The 20,923-nt window shown below is 42.2% G+C and overlaps 1 protein-coding gene across 1 annotated transcript in view; it reads left to right on the top strand.

Annotated features, from left to right (window-relative positions):
- Positions 1-20,923, top strand: part of lamb2l (laminin, beta 2-like) — a 52,347-nt gene that overhangs the window by 8,384 nt on the left and 23,040 nt on the right. Inside the window, exons 2-3 of the mRNA XM_079273740.1 lie at positions 3,313-3,392; positions 19,552-19,724. Of these exons, the coding sequence (XP_079129866.1) occupies positions 3,335-3,392; positions 19,552-19,724 (231 nt within the window). The 5' untranslated portion in view covers positions 3,313-3,334. The remainder of the gene's footprint in view (positions 1-3,312; positions 3,393-19,551; positions 19,725-20,923) is intronic.

Raw genomic sequence — 20,923 nt, 5'->3', positions numbered from 1 at the left:
CAGAGTGACAGAGGCATTAGAATAAGAATAGCTGTCCATTCACCCCGGTGCCCCAGTGACGAGCTGGAGGGAGCGAGGGATGAGAGGAGGGAAGGGGGGGGGGGGGTCCCGCACGCTGCATTCCCATTGGCCGGCGGTGTTCTCTCTGTTTTCACATCGCTGCCGTCAGTTGCGCTTTCAAGTTTGTTTTACACATTCTGGCGCACATACACGCCACACATGTGCATGCACGCGTAAATATACACATTTGGTGTTTCAGGGCCTGCACACATGCACGCTGGGATACGGGAATCTACACACACACACACACACACACACACGTTGGCCTACGGAGACAGAGTGAGCGACTCTGACCACGCAGTGCAGAGGAGAGTGAGATGACCTGTGTCTGTGAGTACGAAGCTAGAATCAGTGATTGCTGCTCATGAATGTTGCACGTTTACTGCATGCTTCTCTTACTGTTTTACTCGTTTGTTTGACATCAACTGAAACTCTCTCAGTATTCTTGTCTTCCTAGTGGATTAGTCCTTTGTGGAAGATTTGTGATTAAAAAGTGACCTTGTGCTGTCACCACCTCTTTGGCTAAACTTTAAGCTGTTGTAACTATGTAGCAGTTCAAATGTGACAATGGTGTTGTTGTTAGACAGCGCAGCAAGTGGTTGTTCAATTTCTTGTGACAGTAGATGGCTCGTGGCATATGCGTTCATTTAAAAACAAGTTATTATTGAAGCTTTTGATGATAATTAATTCTGATCTTTATGTCTCTGAGTGGCTTTTAGATCTCAATAAGTGTAACATAGGATTGTAATATTCTTGTTCCAAGTCGCGAGAGCTCTTCTTGGCAAAGAGGCTTCACAATTCATTCCAGATCTCTCCACTCAGACAGAGACTGGAGCCTGTGCAGCAGGGCTTTAGTAGTGAGAGCAGGTGGGTTCACTACCCTACCTTATCTCAACCACTCTAGTACGAGCCCACGAGATGGATGATGGATGGAGAGATGGATCCATTACCCTCTACCTTAAAAAACAACCTCCATACACAACACAATAAGCGGTACAAACATACGAAAGCATAATCAAATATAGTTATTTTATTAAAAGATCTGTCACTCATTTTATAGAAGGGTCCAATTATGTGTCTTGAATTTGGATCAAGACTATTCCTTCATAATAAGTTTGACCGTAACAGCTTCTGAGTCAGTTCTCTTCCTTCATCTTTTTTGTTTTAGTCTTGAATCAGCACCTTTTCTTTTCTCCTGCACTCTTGCATCCTCTCTCCTTCGCTCTCTACAAATATGAAATGCCTCCGTTTTGACAATCTGCGGACGCAGCACTTTAAATTGCATTATGTTATTGACAGCAGATGTAGATTAACAACTGAATCTAATGTATTGGGAATATATGCAATGGATTTTACATTCAGCAAGCTATAATTAACCAGCAACAAGCAAGATAAACAAGCAGCCCTGCTCCCAGGTCATACTTTGATTGGACAATGGGAATGTAATAGTAGAAAAGTATGAACAATTACAATGTTGTGACATTCTCATAATTAGTTCATGTGTCAGGGAATATTGTGTTTTGCATAATTGTGAAATCCACATTAAAAACTTTAGTCACTAATCGCTATTTTTTCATATCATGCTCATGTACTACGTCACTGTAGGGTGAGTGTGCATGAACAGCTCGATCCAAATATTTGCAAGAATCACAAGCAAAACAAATTCAGTTTGAAAAGTGGTGATGAAGCAACAGGTATTGTCATCCCTCAAGGTTGCTTTACACAGGAAGTTGCTATCAGAGGTGCTCCAATACCGATACCAGTATCCAAAATAACCCCGATACAGAATGCTGAATCGGCTATTGTCTCTGCACCGATCTGATAGCTCACTTACGCTACGCAGGAACCACAACAACACTTGTTACTCCCTATGTGATCCATACATCCTGCCCCCTTGGTACTGCACATGTGCAAGCTAGTCCTACACACCTGTGGTTTAACACTCTGGTGCACCCTGTTACATTGTGGACAACCAATCTGTGTTGAAATCAGCAGGAGGAGAGCTAGTTCATGTTACATGTTAGCTGTTAGCAGTCGGTGGGCAGCACAGACCTGCTTGGCTTAGAAACGAAGCTGGCAGCTGATGTGGACCTGAGGGTCCACTGAGTTACATCATGGTGCGTTCAAGCTCTATCAGGTAAAAATGAGCATTCGGCAACGGTAAATTATGACGATATTACTTTACGATGTGTTCAAATCTTAATTTTGTAAAACTTTTAGCGAGAAACTGGAATTATACAGTTTAATTTTTTATTACATTACCTTTTGTTTTTAGCGCACTGGCATCAGATTGAAGCTCGGTATTGGCCAATATGTAAGTTCAGTTACCTGAATCAGTATTGGTAAGGAAGAAATGGTATCAGGACATCTCTTGTTGGGATACAAGGTTTTTCAGGCTGTTATATATGAAGAACACAAATGCCTTATTGCTGTGGATGCAGTCAACGACCTAATGCACATGTTAATCCGTTGAACTGAGTGTTGACACGCTGTGGGGTCCCTCCTCCGTGCCTCTGCCTTTGACAGCGTCGACCTCTTCTTGCCCAGCTGGGTGTGAACACTGCTTTCCAACAGAGACCTGCTTTAGGAACCAAACCTGGATTAGTGAGTAAGGTCAAGCTATTTGAGAAAATTCTTTAAGATTGAAGACATTTGTTTTGTCACACGACAAAGCACTCAAACGGCAGTCAGTCAGTCCTTTCATTTGGCCTGTCCTCTTGCCTTCCTGTAACCACTCGTGTTTGTCTCAGAGGTCAGATCGGCTTATCGAGTGACACGAACACTGTGTGTTCTCACCTGTCATCGTGTGTGCCGACACACACGCGCACATATCGGTCCGTCCTATTCATTGAGCAGATGTCTATGTTTGCGGATTCTAAGTATACAAGAGATTGTTTCCTCTCCATTGTCGAAACATAATCAAGATCCCCTCTACCTCAGAGAAAAACCTTGAACTACAGCAGTGTCTTTGTAGCTATTATGCTCAAAGCTGCTTTGTGTAGCGCTCTAGCACCAGGCACTCTGGAGGCATGAAGGCGTGAATAGCACTTAAAGTTAATGAAAAAAACCAACTTCCAGTTTCTGATCATTTAGCGGTCAGAAACGAATGCACAAACATTACTTCTGCTGTGAGACTGCCAACTGTGACGGCCTGAGGCGTAAACGAGGGTGTTTTTACCGAATGAAGCTTCTTAAGATGTTTTATTGATTTCCACGTCACACTCTCAATTGATTTGTGTCTGTTTGTTACAGCCAGAGAGACATCCTGGTGTCCATGCGTCCAGCAATCATGATGCCCTTCATGGCCGTGCTTCTGAGCCTCCTCGTGCTGGGTGAGTAGAAGATAAGTTTTGTCTTTGTCCATTCGGGGGGGGGGGGGCACATCTCATTCAGGCCGAGGCCACCTGAAAGGGAGGCTTTGGTTGGACTCTCACTTTGATTGTGGTGTGAAAGCAAAGCAGACTTTTGTGATACAGCAGATACAGTTTTATGCAAAAAGAAAAAGCTAAATTAAAACAGCAGTGTGTTGGGATGTTGTCCTACTCCATATACATTAATGTGAGTTTCTTAATAAAAACGAGTGAAACATAGTGAAACCAGAGTAATCTTTTTCATCCTGCGTCTACCTGTCCGTCATTATTTATTACTTTACTTTATTAATTATGAGGCCCAGTTAGAGTCTAGACTAGTAATGCTCCTAACTATTCATGAGCTCATAAATTAACACCGATGGGTCAGTAAAGTGCTGCGTGACCTGTTGTCAAGTCATTATGTTCGCTGGTATTGGCTTATAGTGGATATGTTGGTGTTTGTGTTTGATACCAGAATGTAGCACAGAAATGCCAAATAGATTTACGGTAGTGTAGAGACTATGGGAAAGTAGGGCTGGGTGATGAAACGATTTAAAGAATGTTCACAATAAAACCTTCCACGATAACAATGTTAAATTTATGAGATTTATTTTTGATAGTTATTCATGAATCCATCTTCTCAACCTACTGACACACTAGTTGAGTAGTAAATATGTGGTCGCCTCCTCCGTCGCTGCTGTTGTGACTGTAAAACGGTGGATACATTGTTTTACTTCACCGTCAGCATTTCATCATTTCGGTCTGATAACGTTCGGCAAGTGTAGAAGAGTTGCACAATGTAATTTCTTTTCTCCCATTTAAGTTATCTTATGATCAACCCGAAGTTAATCATAAGCATATACGTTAACCAAAGGTCTCTGGTGCTCAAAAGTGAGATGGAAAGTTTCATCCCACGTCACTGTGTGAATGTAAATGTATGTTTGTACATTAATAATGCATATGTGATTACCTTAATGTCACCACAATATTTCAGTTACTTGATTTTCATGTGTAATCTCTCCAAATATTATAGTAAACCCCCACAAAAAATCTGGTCACAAAACAATTGCTATAACAATTTTGGCCACATTGTCCAGCCCTGTGGGAGAACACTATCAAGTTGATCTTTACATTGTAATCAGTCCCGCTCAACGTTGGCATGCGGGTAATCAGCAGAGTAACAGCGATGAGTGTCAGGTTACGATGTCGCTGCATGAACATGATTACACGTTCTGCTGGAAACACAGCTTAACTAAGGCTTTGCTACATTTATGTGTTTAATTATCTTTCCAGTTATCACAAAGAGCTCACGAAGAAATAACAGTTTGATTACTTGTATTTGCATTTTTTGTATTGTTGCAAATCAACGTTGGAATATGAATAATGGCAAACAGGTAGAGATAAAAAAGAAGCGTACAGCAATTGGTCAGCGAAGATCTCCTCACTCACATGAGAGTTATTGACTTATTTGTGTCAATACAGATTGCTCATACAAATCACTGAAGTCTGCTTCCTGAACACTTCCCAATCAGCAGATGGATTTGATTGTTGTTTTGCTTTTGAAATCATGTTGATTGCAATCATCTGGTTAGTCCACACAAAACAAACCAGTTTGAGCAAATGGACCTCACCAAAAAGGGCAAACACTCCAGAACCACACAGCAGCAGCCTAAGAAACCAAGTGATTACACATTTTTATATTGCACAATTGTCTTAAGGACAAATAGTAAAGGCAGACAAGCCTGAGCTTGTATGACATTTGTCTAAGCTTGGCAGTGCAACAGCTTCTGTAAAATAGTGTGAAAAGACTTATCGCAGCAGGACGGTCGAGTTATTCAAAGCCCATGTCGTGTGCCAGCCAGTTCCTCCTCAGCAGTGCAGCAGCGTGTAAAATGTTCGAATTGTTATTGAAGGTGTTCTGATCATACAGATGCATGTCCTCTCCCTCTGAGCCTTCAATCCCTCCACATGTGTTGTAGTTAGTTTTTGCTTTGGTAGCACCTCCAAACAGCCAAAAGGAAATCCTCACAGACTCGTACTGTGCACATTGTTATTAGGTCCAATCCATCATTATTTCATGCACGCTAATCACAGGATTGAGCTGAGACACGCAGATGTTTGTGCTGGCTTGTGTTTACTTCAGGGAACGGGAAGTGAAGGTGTTTATTTGAGAGTTAAACTCTCCTTCGCTGAGTTGATGTCGCCTTTCAGTCCAGTAAAAAAGGACGGAGTGGCAGAACCCTAAATGATAATGATCATAATTTTGTCATACTTGATTCGCCACCATATAGAGAATAATTATGACATTTCAGCGATGTAACTGCTTCAATACAGGACCTTAAGGATGATCTCTGTAAGCACACCTCCTGTGAGCTTTTGTATTTGTTATACAAACATAATAAGCAAAGCAAAAGGCCTGTAATGTGATGGTACATTGTAGCGCGGTATTTCTCAATCAAAATGACAATATGAATTGGCTCCTAAACTGGGTGTGCAGAGTAGGACCGGAGCAGCATGATCCTTTTGAAAGTTGCTCTGTCAGTGTTCTCGCTCGCTTTGATCAAGCTGCATCTCGGGACTACGTGAAGGTAACGTTCAGCTGGCTTTGAGCGCTGCGGTCGAATCTATCTTTGAGCCACAGAAGCCAACCAACCCTCTCCTGTCTGCTCCTGACTCTGTTCAAGTATTACAACATTTTAAAATCAAGTGGATGAACATAACTGGGCACCAAAAATGTGATGCAGTTTGCTGCAGCATGAATGCGTGACAGCCGTGGACAGACACTGAGGTGCACGCTCACTCACAGACTCGCTCACGGACGCACGCAAACATGCGACCGATCGCATAATTGTCCTGGTGGAGATAATAAGAGATTATGAGATTTGTACTTTGGGACTGTCCCACTATCATCGGTAATTATCCACGGAGGCATCAACTCCATGCCTACTTTACAGTGTGGACAGCTCCAACTCCATCCAACTCACGATGGTGAAGCTCCCGTAGGTCATACAAACCCAGGTTTATTGGGTCAGCTTGGAGGATTTGGAAACCCTGCTAGAATCTCGGGTATTTGTGGAATGTGTAGATAATGATGGGCTACTGACAGCAGCACTGGAGTTGAGGCAGAATGGGCCCCCGCAGGGTTCATCTGTGACTGGGGGCCACACACACAGTGCACTGTTAAATGTGCTTTAACTTGTCCCCTGATCACCTATGTTTCTGTGTGTGGGTAACAGTGATTCTATCAAAGTGCACTTGCCTCTCCCAACTGGCCTCCTCACAGGTATCTGGGTCAGTCTGTGTTACTTATTAACTGGAAGAAGACTACTCGTATGTGTGAGGGGGAGCAAACTGCCACCTGAGACCGGTGTTGGCTTTGGCCCTTCTATACATGTTAATGAATGAATGAATGGATGAATGAAAGATTGAATGAACAATGTCAAGCTGCCATGAATGAAATGCAACGCATTAAAGTCTTCCTGGCTTACCTCAACATGTCGGCATTCAACATGAAACAAACAGCCGTTCGATAAGCTTTGCTGATGTTAGCTTGACTGATGGACAGCAAAGAGGAAACACAGAAACCATTATTTCTGCAGCACAGTGTTGAGTATGACTTTGTTGTTGTTTTGATGAAATTAGTGGATGTTCACCATGTGAGCTGTTGAAGTTAGAGCTACAGGTAATTCCACCCACATCAGTGTTTTTTAGTAGCGAGCAGCCTTCATTTGTTGCCTTAGTTCATGCTGGCCACAACCCCCAGCTTGTATTTTAGACTGCCATCATTATTTGAACAGCAATTTATTGAGAGAATGTTCACTTCAAACCGGGCCTGCTCTGATCAACTCACATGGCAGATTGGCAAAAGGTTCAGCGGCTTTTGCAGCCGCTGAACCTTTAAATTAGTTGAAAGTATTAACGACTTGCATCTGCTCCTCTTCATTAATTATTGATAAAAGATAAGCTGTCTCAGGGCCTAATGGTCAAGATGTTGAATTAACCAGTCGGTTAGAAATAGCGATGAACAATTGGACAGAAAAAGAAGAGCATGTCATCTGCAAAACATTGAATTTCAACTAAATGACATTTGACCCCTCAGAAGTGCAGTGCAGAGACACCACCTGTCAACAAAGATGGAGACCAAACAAAACACAACATGGATCTCACAGCTCGCCACCAGTTACTGAATGTGACAACGGTCAACATCATACTTTGTTGACATCCCCGCCTCCTCCTGCATAGATTTATGATGGGGAATGCTTGTTGTACCATGTGTGCCGTTAAGGCCTGTTGATTGGCCTTTAGTTGAAAGTGAGTGTGTGCACAGGTCCTGTACAGCTACACGCTCTTTGCGTGTACACGTGCAGAACCCGAAGCGTGCGTTTGCATCTACAACGCTGACATCTGGAATGTTTTCTCGAATGAATAACATTTTCCCCTCCGTCCCTGCATTCCTTCCATGGTGCTGTGTACAGGGGGAGATGCCCCAGGGTGTATTTACCTCTTCCACTTTGTGTATCTGCTCTGTTCGCATGCGCAGGTATGTTACATCGCCATGCGCTCCACTCTAATCACACACAGGTGAACCAGCTGGTGTCAAACAACATCTGCACAACTGGCTTTACCTCAAGTCACACTCATGCATATCTCAGCCTTGCTGTATTTTTTGACATAGTCTCACAAACGAGAACACAGTAACTCTTCTTGTGTTGGTTTGTTTAAAAGATTCCCACCAGGTTTCACCCTTTTACCACACAGCTGTATTCTCAGTGTAGAGGAGCACCTCTACATTAAGGCTGAGTGGTAGCTTACCAATACTGGTGGCTGCTAGAGATGCGCCCATTGATCCGTCGCCCATCAGAACTGGCCTTTATCCAGCTGATCGGATGACCGGTGTATGTTTTATGTCGGCACACAGCATCACACACAGTAATGTCACAGCCGCACACACACATAACTTTGGCATGAGTGGAGAAGACATCAAGTTTGCAATTTGTCACAATTTCAAGTCCTCAATAAGCCGTGGAGGAACAACCTTAAAAACATTTGGAACAATGAACTTAATCAGACACTCATTATATTGTTCTTCATTCCCATCATGCTGCTCAGCGTAGTCACAGTGACCGGCTCGTCTGCTGACAGCAGCTAATGTTAACGGAGGTTGCTTTGACTTCATTGTGATGTGTTCAAACTCTGCTCAGTAAAAATTAGTGTTTCTTTATCTTATAAAATGTAATTTTTGGCGAGACACCTGAATAAATACAGTTGTTTAAAGGAGATGTTTTCACAGCAACATAAATAGATATTAGAGGGAATTAAATATTTAAATAAAAATACAATCATGTATTTCCTAATCATTTGATTTATGCGATGCCCACTATATTTGACAACAACGTAAACGGATAACATTTAGAATTGTTGATGGTTTTACGGCTGTTTTCGAGGACATTGTGTCACGGTGAGTCCACCGCTACTGTTTTTATGCCTCGTGTGGACGCTGCACATGCGCCTCTGTCCACGCTCGGCGTCTGCTCTCCTTTTGATGTCATGAAAGTCATGTTTGCAGGGCCCTCTTCTCACGCATTTTCTGAGCTTTTGTGTTCTCTACCAAAGAGCACCGTCATTACACTCGTTTGAACTTCAGACTTCTTTTGAATGCTCTCACTCTGGCGTCACCCCGGTACCTCAGCCATTTCAGCTGGAACCAGAGTTCCCGTTCAAAGTGGCTTTGCCTGCATCTCATTGCAAGAAAGACACATTACATCCAATTGTCTTGAAGTAGTTTATTCCTCTTATCCCGAAAATAACACAAGATTGCAAGAAATCAAAGCAGCGGCCATTCCAGCCTGCAAGTGCTCCGCCGAATTGCACTTTTGAGAGTCATCTAACACAGTGGTCCGCAACCTTTTTTGCACCACAGATCGGTTTCATTTAAGACAATATTTTCACGGACCGGCCTTCAAGGTGTGGCGGAAAAACACCACGAAATAAAATTATACAATCGGCATGAAAACAAATCGAACATGCATAAACAATTACAACTCACAATAACGCTGAATCAGTGGCAGCCCCGAGCTTGTTTCTCTGCAACGAGACGGTCCCATCTGGGGGTAATGGGAGACAATGACACCCGAAGTGTGTTCCTTTTTGATTGCTGTCACTGCAGAACATCCCGCTTCACAAAGAGGATGTGTGAAATGGAAGCAGGGTTTTCAGTGCTTTAGTGGTGATCTCAGGATATTCAGCCTTGATTTGAATCCTAAACACCAGCAGAGTTGTTGTCTCGAACATACATTTAAGGCCACCGTCATTTACAATCTCCAGCAGCTGATCTTCTGTTGCCACATATTCTGCAGAGCGGGCTTGGCGTGTCAGAATTACACCTGATATTCAATCAGACTCCTGATGTTGTCTGTTAAAGGAAGCTTTCATTTTCTTGGAAGTTGTCGGCTCTTCTTCTGTCTCCTTAGTGGCCTTTCTCCCTTTGCAAAGAAGCTCTCCAAAAGTTATTTACTCATTTCCGCTAGTTTGCGGGCTTAACTTTTGAGGTAACGCATCACGTGACCGAGACGAGCCTCTTGACATGTCAAGAGGAACAGGCGGATGAAATTGCGAGAGAATACGGTAATTTTTCTCAATAAAACTTCTTTCAGACTCTGATAATCAATAAAACGGAAATAATATAATACCATATGATCCACGGCCCGGTACCGGTGTGCGGCCCGGTGGTTGGGGACCACTGATCTAACAGATAATTTTACAGATCCATCTTTTTATTTCAAGCATGGAACAAATATAAAGAAACAAGAATGATTCATTTAACTAAAAAGTAACTAAATCAATACATTTTATTATTATGTTTGAAAAGAAGTAGGCCGTAGTCCACCCAGACCCCGGCCTTAAACTGCCAACTGGTCCCCTCATCTTCTCCCCCTGATGCTACATGTGCCTTATCGTTGCGCTGTCTTGTCATTTCTTATAGTCTATAAATACTGTTGGTGTTCAAGTTTAAAAATACCCCACAAACACTCCATCACATCTATACAATAAATGAATGAATGGACGTATTGTGAAAATGCATCAACAAACTCAAATACAGTCACAAACAAAATCCTGAAAACAATGTCATCAGCCTGTTACTGCACGCTCCACGAAAGTAGCACAATGCACACACGCTAATACACATTCTGTCCTTCCCCATGCTAGTCGGGGCAGGTGGAAACCAAGTAAAGGACACGTTTGTGAACGGCGCTTCTTCTAACAGCAACGGCACGTGTGGTCTATTTCAAAACACAAGTCACAGTCATTAATTAAAACTGCGGGTAAATTATGACTTCTGAGGGGTGCATGCCCAGACAGAGAGTTGGGAGAGGATGTCATAACACATCTGGATGTTACTTCTATCACTCTCTGAAACGGTAACTCCAGCAGGATAAACTGTGGTGTTACACAGACGGGGAAGCTCACAAGCTGAGATAAATGGAAATGCAACAAATTGGCTTTTTCATTGAAATACATTTGGTGGTAACCTGGCAGGTTTGAAGTCTTGAAGAAAATGCTGTCGTCAAAATATAATTTGGTTCTGTTCGTTATTATTCGGTCTAAATATTTTGAGATAAAATAGAAAAAAAGTAATTTTTCAAGTTATTCTATAACGAGCTACATATGAGAAAAAGTAGAATAAGTTAAAAAAAATATCCGATAATTAAAATAATCAATGAAATAGAAGTTAAGAGAGTGCCTTTGTATATAAAAGGGTGTTAAGAAGTGTCTTGAATGGTAAAGATTCAGGCCACAAACCCTGTGACAGCACACTTATAATGATTTAAGAGGGATTAAAACGAGGATAAAGAGCTCGCTGGTCTGATCTCCTCAGGGAGGTTGTGCTTTGTTAACGCTCCATCATATTAAACGGTATATCGGAGACCCACAGTTTTGCATATATCCAGTAACTTGGAAGTGCATATTTAATATTCTTAACAAGAAGATAAAATGTTTCTTTACAGATCAGTTGCTGTTCTAAGGCGCAGAGTAAGTACACAATTAGGACTACTGACCTCGGCCATTCAACCGAGGTGGGAACTCATGCGACCACCCTATTTGGCTGGTCATTAGAGGCCACCCATGCAAAACTGCGGCAACGGAAGCCGCCGTCTAAATGGTGACAAAGAAGTGTGATTATGGACTCTGTGACGAGGAGAAAGCCAGTCGTCCCTTACCCTGCGCGCCATACTTTTTCACCTTCCTGATCTGCAAAGACGGAGGTGGGGGGGGGGGGGGGGGTGTAACAATCCAAAGCCAGATGAAGTGCAAACACTGTTGTTGTTTTTTGCTCAAGGCAGTAAGATCTCCATGTATTTCACTGTGCCCCATCTAGGGCAGGTTATTAGTCCAGTGAGTGGAGCCATTGTGTAATGTCATAGCTGTCGGGTGAAACCCAGTTACAGCTCCCAGTCAGTTTCTGTGGCTGTGTATTCTTGAAGGGGTTGTTTGAGTAGAGGGGTGGGACCACTGGCCGTGATTTCCAGCTTTCAAAAAAAAAACACATCTGGACATAGTTTTTACGCTTCTCCAAAAAATGACTTCACTTACAAAATGCATTCTTTAATTTAGCTAAATATAATTTTCTCTACTGCCGTTCTCTTTCATGCAAAGCCATGCGTTGGTCCATTACATCCTTGAGTTTCAGTATTGCAGCACAGCCTTGTGTTCCATGTTTGGTTAGGGTGTGTTTGATCTTTATCTACAGCCCACAGGATCGTCTAACCCATTTATGTGCAACGCCGCATGTGCACACCTGCCTGGGCAGCATGTGTGAATAAGTGTCTCATGTGTACTGTAACCTGTCTTTACGTTTGCTGTGGAGTATGTCCACTCAGTGTGACATTGAGTGACATTACAGGCCAATTGTGAGGTGTGCTTTCTGCTTTATCAGGAGTATTGCTGACGGTGTCAGCCAGGCATTGTTAATGCCTCACAGGAATTCAGAAAATCTGCCTCAGTTAAATCTGTTACTTGAACCGGAGCCAAGACATTTATACACACATAGTGTGTGTGTGTGTGTGTGTGTGTGTGTGTGTGTGTGTGTGTGTGTGTGTGTGTGTGTGTGTGTGTGTGTGTGTGTGTGTGTGTACAGAAAGACTGGACAAACCTTTTTTCAGCATTTATGACAAAGAGTTTTCATTAAATGATTACAGTATTGATTGTGTTGGTATAAAAACATGTTTACAGTGTTTGGTTTTAAGCATAGTGTTATATAATCATGAAGTAAATCTATTTAATTTCAGAATCCTGGTGCAGACAGTGGGATTATGTATTTTGTCTCTTTCAAGGGTGACTTGACACTATAAATGATCTATATGTTACTGTTGAACATCTTTACATTTGTGAAGCATTCTTTGCATGCAAAATTATAAATATTATCTTATATTCAGTTGGAGTTACATTTATGTTTGGACAATGCGTCACATTAAGTTTGTTTTATGTAGAATGTTAACAGTCGTGGGTCAGAACCAAGATGCAGCAGTTTCTACACGAGGCCGAGATTGGTGCTACGAGTTTTCAGTGATCCCGAAAATATTTTACATTTTTATAAATACTGTATGGATCCCATATTTGTGGACTTTACCAAAAATATATTCACCTACAAAAGAGTTTGTTTTCTTCATTTTTATGATTCTGTAACTTCTCTTCACAGTTTCTTTTGTGCTGTTTTTTTTTTGATATATATTTTATTGGGCAAGGCAAGGCAAGTTTATTTGTAGAGCACATTTCAACAACAAGGTAATTCAAAGTGCTTCACATTAAACCATTAAAAGCATCAAAACATAAGGCAAAAGAAAAGGAGATTTAAAAACAATTAAGAACATTCATTGCATTAAAACATAACAAAAAAAAAAAAAAAAACTGTAAGAAATAAAATACAGTAGTAAAATGCAGGAAATTGATTAATATATTAATTGAATGTGGAACCTTTTTGCCACTATTCATTTCTTTCAGTTTACCTTCTAAATCCCCTCGTAAAACATTTTAAGTTTAGCGGCACTTAATGAGCCATTTTCTGGAAACCCAAACTCTTCTGACCAGTATGGAAGACATTCCAAACATGACTCTCCGTGTTTCTGTCGCATTAATTCAACAATCGGACCTTCCGGTTCTGCTGATTTTGAACTTTTCCCACCCATGTTACCTTCTGGTGTGGACGTCGACGTTATCTTAGTACAATGCAATCGTCACTGCAAAGTTGAGTTTCCTTATACATAGGAAAAACTTCACAAAAACCTAGTCTGAAATTCGCGCATTACGTTATTACCGACGAATCTTATTCTATCAAGTACATTAGTAGAATTCACGTATAAAGGTAAATAACAACAAATCTTATTTCAACTTATTTGAGTAGAGACACGATCAATGTTACGATCTCAAAAAGTTCCTTTATTTTGAGTTAAAATCGTTATCGTAAAATGTCACTTCGTTCTCTTCATAAAGTACAATGCAATCATCACTGCAAAGTTGAGTTTCTTTATACATAGGAAAAACTTCACAAAAACCTAGTCTGAAATTCACGTATTACGTTATTACTGACGATATTAAGGTTTTTTTTGTTGCAAAGAAAAACAAATCCTAAACAAGTAAGAAATAATACTAGCAATTCATGCACCTGGCAAAAGGCCAGGAGGAAATACATTTGAACAAATAGTTAAATTAAACAAAAACAAAATACATCAAAACAACCATGCAGCATGCCAACAACATTGTCCGTCACTCGTGTCAACCTTTTTTGTTAACAGTCCTAGTGAGAGGTAGGTCAAACGTCAAAGGTACTTCATCCATATTTATGTTAAATGTGTTGGCGGCGCAAAGCTACGGACAAATCTGCATATAAGCCGCACCGGTGTATGCGCGCCCTCCCGTCTTCCATTCGGCAAATTATCGTTCATGTGGGAATCAACGATACAGCCCTCCACCAGTCCGAGTTGACCAAGATGGATTTTACAAATCTTTTAAGCTTTTTAAACAGCTGTGGACTGTCTGTTTTTATCAGTGGTCCAAATCCAACACTCGGCCGTGGATCACAGCGGTTCAGCAGAGTCCTCAGCCTCCACACCTGGCTCCAGGCTGCCTGCAGGACCAACAACGTGAGCTTCATTGACAATTTGAATCTGTTTTGGGGCCGCTCTTCCGCTTTTAAGAAGGATGGTATTCATTTCAACAAGCTGGGTAGCCGCCTGCTAGCGGCTAATTTACAGTATGCTGTTCACTCCCATTCACATGACTCCGCTGTCACTCTTCCTCGACGATCATTCATCAGCCGCATTCATCCCCTACTAGCAACACTAGCTCCCCCTGGCGGCATGGAGGGTCTCCTACTACTCTCTCCCCAGCCTCTACCGTAACTTCCACTCCACGACCCATGAACATTCCCGTGAGAATCACAGACTCGCGCTCACGCCCTAGTTATGGTCGGTTTCGAGGTGCTGCACGAGTGATCCGTCCTATTGCACATACCCCCAAAGCTTCCTGTGCTGATGACGACACAGTGTCTTCCCCCATCAAAATGTGTCTGATTAATGCACGCTCTGTAACAAACAAGGCTCACATTTTAAATGACTTGTTCACAAGTCATAATTTGGCTTTTTTATTTCTGACCAAGACCTGGCAACGGAATATGGAATGCATCCATTTCAATGAACTCTGCCCTGTGGACTATTCTTGCGTCTGACAGGCCGCGGTGGAGGCCTCGCCGTGGTCTGGAAGAATCAGTTTTCCTGCCACTTGGGGAGCACAGAATCCTATGTTACTTTTGAACAACAGCTGACTAAAGTGGGCCGGCTAAAGCCGTTTTACTGTTTTTTAATTTACCGACCTCCAGGTCCTGCAGGTCAGTTTTTATCAGAGTTCACAGACTTTCTGACCTCTATTATCAAGCTAGACAAAGTGCTTCTGGTTGGTGATTTTAATCTGCATATCAATGATACCACAGACTGTATTGCTACTGAGTTTCTCAATATTACTGAATCTTTTAATTTCACGCAACATGTTTCTGGCACCACTCACAGGGGTGGTCACACCTTGGACCTTGTGTTTTCTCTGGGTCTTGATATTGATAATACCCGTTGTGAGGACCTATTGATCAGTGACCATAAATGTATTTTCTTTGATCTTTCTTTGATCCCCTTGTGTCTGAAACAAACATTCCACTCCCGCATTATTACTCAGAGTACAGCTGATCATTTCTCCATGCACTTCTGCTGTGATATTAACACAAATCTCGATGATGTTGAACACTTGATACAATCATTTAATGAACATTGCACCACTTTGCTGGATAAAGTGGCACCTCTTAAGGAAAGGACCATGGCTGCCTATCACACTACTCCGTGGATGACAGACGCTGTGTGCAGCATGAGACAGAAGTGTCGCAGGACAGAGCGGCTCTGGAAAGCTACTGGGCTAGAAGTGCATCGTTTATATCTCAAAGACCTAAGAGTTTCTTTTAATACTGGAGTAAAGGAAGCTAGAACTGCTTATTTTGCCAACCTAATCTCTTCTTCAAAGAAAAATCCCAAGATTCTGTTTGACACAATTAAAGGAATTGTTTCACCGTCTGTCTCCACTGTACCATGCTATTCTGTTGACGATTGCAACAAATTCCTGATCTATTTTAATGATAAGGTAACAGGTATTAGGTCTGGCATTCAGCCTGGGATCTGTTCGGCTACTTGTAGCTCCTCGCAATCTCCTGCTGTTATGGGCTCTTTCCAGCCTATCAGCCTTCAAGACCTGATGGACTTAATTAACAAAACAAAGCCATCATCTTGCCCTCTGGATATAATTCCATCCTCTCTATTTAAGAAAGTTCTGCTAACTATTGGCCCTGCAGTAACATCTATTGTCAATTCCTCATTGTCTACAGGAATTGTCCCTTCCTATTTCAAACATGCCACTATCCAGCCCATATTAAAGAAACCTAACTTAGATCCAGCTTTGCCCATGAACTACAGGCCCATATCAAAACTGCCTTTCTTGTCCAAAATGTTAGAGAAAGTGGTGGCCAAACAACTTACTGCTGCACTGGAGAGGCACAACATGTATGACAAGTTCCAGTCTGGGTTTCGTAAGCAACACTCTACTGAAACTGCTCTCCTGAGGGTTTCAAATGACATTCTCATGTGTGCTGATGCAGGTGACTGCTCTGTGTTAGTTCTTCTGGACCTCAGTTCTGCATTTGACACTGTAGACCATGACATCCTGATTAAGAGGCTACGTGATTGGCTGGGCATAACTGGCATAGCGTTAGACTTGTTTACATCTTACCTCAATGACAGAAGTTTCAATGTCTCTGTGGGTGATTTTGTGTCTGTTACCTCTCCACTCTCTTGTGGTGTACCGCAGGGCTCGGTTCTGGGGCCTCTGTTATTTTCCCTTTATCTGTTACCTTTGGGACCGATCATAAAAAGCTATAATGTGTCCTATCACTTATATGCAGACGACATCCAACTCCATCTGTCATTCAAACCCAGCGAGGCATTCACATTAACTAGGCTCCTGGACTTTGTCAATGCCATCAGAGACTGGACGGCAGAAAACTGCCTGCAACTCAACGACTCTAAGACGGAGGTCCTAGTTATTGCTCCAGAGGAGTTTGTCCCCATGATCAGGCAGATTATTAGTCCACTCTCCTCTGCTGCCCATTGCAACCTGCGCAATCTTGGGATTTTCTTTGATCGATCCATGTCATTTGACCCTCATGTTAAGCAGCTGTCCAGGTCATGTTTCTTCCATGTAAGAAATATCAGTAAACTGAGATCTGTAGTATCAACACCTGAATTAGAAATGATCATACACACATTTATCTCTTCACGCATTGACTACTGCAACTCACTTTTCACATCACTCAGTGTATCTGCTCTTAACCGTCTGCAGGTCATCCAAAATGCTGCCGCCAGATTACTCACCAGGACAAATCGGCGGTCTCACATCACCCCCGTACTCCGATCTCTCCACTGGCTTCCTGTAGCATCTAGGATACACTTTAAAATTCTCACCATCACTTACAGAGCACTTCACGGTCAGGCTCCTACTTATGTAGCTGATCTACTTCGCTCCTATTCACCCGCCCACACTCTCAGGTCAAATGCTCTAGGTCTTCTGTCAGTCCCACGCACACAATTTAAGACCCGTGGTGACCGAGCCTTTGAGGCAGTGGCCCCGAGGCTCTGGAATGCTCTGCCTGCAACTCTGCGCCTCGCAGATACTGTGGATACTTTTAAAAGCCAGCTCAAAACCCACCTGTTTAGGCTGGCGTTTGAGTAAAAACCCATGTCCTAGACCTGCTCTTAAAATATGTTTTACATTTTTATTATATTTTTTATTATTTTTTATTTTATTTTTCAATTTCCTCTGTGTAGATAATTTATTGACCCTTGGGTCACATTGTGTTTTTTATGCTTTTAAATGTCTGCTCTGTTAAGCACTTTGTGATACTACTGTCTGTGAAAAGCGCGATATAAATAAAATTCATTCATTCATAAGCCGCAGTCTCAAAGCGTGGGGGAAAAAGTAGCGGCTTATAGTCCGAAAAGTACGGTATATTTATATGTATACATATAGAGATTAAAACACAGTTATACAGAATCATGTATAATCCCGCCACCACGGCGGAGCCAAAACAATGTTGTCTTGGTCCAGACTATTTACGATTGGAGTTGGGAACATCTACAAGGTCTTCATTTTATCTTAATCTGCAGACACCCGGAGCACAGCCTCCCAATTTAAAGCATGCCGAGGGTGAAGGACTGTAAACATTTCTTTAGCATTTCTCTGCTACATTTTCTTGCTTATATGCTGACTTATTCTGTATGATACGATACATCTGCAATAAACTAATGTATAAAGTATTTGACTGGCAGATTTTTCATTCTAGGGAACATTTAACTTTTTTTATCAGCTTGTTCCACAGTGGCAAGTGCTGGGAAACACTCTTAAATGAAGTGCAGGCGGATATGAGCGGCGAGTAGTGGAGATGCTGTGGTTACCTGGAATTGAATCTCTTTCACAGCTTTTAAGTGTTGCCAAAGGCAGAACAGTGCCTTTAATACAGAGCCCTTTGAAGAGAAGTTCTAAATGCTTGATGGTCAGGGTGAGGGAGGAGAAGATGTTTCAATATTCAGATTAGATACATTTTCTACCATGTTTTTAATGAATGGTGGATATAGTAATCCTCTGGTATCTGAGGACCAAAGGAATCTTAATGACTGATGCACTCGTTGTGACTGTCAGACAGGATAGAAGCAGAAGCAGTCTAACTATCTACAAGGCTCAATGGATGTAAAGCAGAAGCATGATGATGTCAAGTTGCAAATATGTTTAAAATTAAATTTCTTATGGAGCCCTGCATCACTGATGCTGCTTCTTGTTTGGTGCTCAAATATCCTTCCTTATTATTTATTTATTTTATACTTTATTATAATGGCTCATACTCTTAACACTTATATGCTCATTTCATCACCTACGTCCACAACTCTACAGTCACATGCCCCAATGTTATATTTAGCGAATAAAATATATTTAAATCCCCCTATCTTGCAACAAAATCTTGTTTCGAAGCCTTTATCCCTCTAACTACACGACGTTTGATATAATGTCCAATCAGAATTGACAATACATAGGCTGTTCTTGCCGTGTTTACCGTTACGTGTTGCTAACTGTATCCAGTATGGTTCTCACTAGCTTAATCTGTTATCTGCTAACATTCTCTAAATCTACTAATTTAGTGGTGGAGAATCCACGAACATGCTTTCATGCACATTTTATTCAGGTGTGGTGCTAACCGAAAATCTCTTTCTTTAAACGTCTTACCTGTTACAAGTCCAAGACGAACGCTCAGTTCAGCTGCAACTCTATGGCGCTGCTAGTACACACTGCTAACTTCAGGGAACTATGGAGAGGCTCCATGAGCCGCCATTGCTGTAAAAAAAAAAAAGGTCCATTGGAATGAACGGAGATGACGGAACTCTCTCTGCCATCACTGTATGAATGGGTGAGTGACGTGTAGTGTTGAAGGGCTTTCAGTTGTCGAAAGACTAGAAAGTTGCTGTGCAAGTACAAGTCCATTTACCATGTACCGTTTCACTTGCAGCTCTCAGGGCAGCGTCTGGGCAGGAGCTCCCATCAGGCCCTCACGGCTGCATGGAGGGAAGTTGTTACCCTGCGACAGGAAACCTCCTGATTGGACGAGCCGTCAACCTAACCGCCACCTCTACTTGCGGCCTGACCGGGCCGGAGCAATACTGCATCGTCAGCCACCTGCAGGTCAGGACACACATGAGCACACAGTTGAGGTGAAACACAGATGACTGGGATTTTCCATGAGCACCTTCCTGCTAATGACGGGTTGATCATACACATCCCATTTCTTCCCTCACAAGCACCCATCACATTGTAGGCTGTGATTCACTTATATTTTTTCCACAGTTGGTATTTTTCATTGGTATAATAAAAGTCATAAACTCTCAACTTGACTCTCCCACCTGCCTGTTTCCCTCTCTCTCTCTCTCTCTCTCTCTCTCTCTCTCTCTCTCTCTCTCTCTCGCTCTCTCTCTCACACCCTTTATAATACATCCCACCCAGTTAATGCAAGGGAGGGTGTGTTTGTTCACTCTCTCATGCACTCATCCATCCTCATGCTTCAGTCTCCACTCTTCCATCTTCATTTGTTCATCTGTCTGTTTGTTTGGAGCAAGGTTTCCATGAACAAGCTACCCCCCCCCCGACACTACCCCGCCTTTCAATATCAGGCTTAGGTGTAGACACATGTTAGACACACCTTAGTCACACACACACGCACACGCACACACACACACACTCCCTTCAGCTCTCTCACTTCATCTCTTTCTCTGTCATTCATTGGGAAAAGGACAATCTGAAGTTAGGGACTGTCTTAAAAGTACATACAAAATGTGAGTTTTGCAGATCTTTGTTATTAGCCTTCTCTTTTTTTTTTAATAGACACTTCAAATCCGGTTTACGTTCATCTTGGCCTCCTCCCATAATAGACACAACCTTCAGTTTTTCACTAAAATTCCTGCAAAATGACCCGATGCACTTCTGACTTCTTTCTGTTCCAGTTTCACAATTTGTTTCCACCTGGACCATTAACAGTTGGTCCAGGTGCCTCATTTCTACCACGTGGTTCGGCTCGACTCAACTCACTTTTGGTGCCCGGTCCTTTTCTCTATTTTGTTTTCTACTGCGGATAGCACCATCTCAGTGAAGGCAGGATTCTCAGCTGATCGCCGTAACAATGCTAGTGAAACTGACGCGAGACACTGGATCCTGTCATTGGCAACCACAGAGCGGAGCGTCAAATGTGCGTCGTAGTCTAGTGATGAAACAAATTACGCTCTCTATTGACGGTAGCTTGGCTGTTTCAAAATGTCGGTTTTGTGCATGATTGAGCTAGTGACGACTCTCTCTGACCAATCAGTGATTTGAAATGTTTTCGACTCAGT

The sequence above is a fragment of the Melanostigma gelatinosum genome, assembly GCF_949748355.1.
Source record: "Melanostigma gelatinosum genome assembly, chromosome: 8".
NCBI classification, from domain to species: Eukaryota; Metazoa; Chordata; class Actinopteri; order Perciformes; family Zoarcidae; genus Melanostigma; species Melanostigma gelatinosum.
Note: the sequence above shows the minus strand (reverse complement) of the source record. Positions and strands in the feature narration are given on the sequence as shown.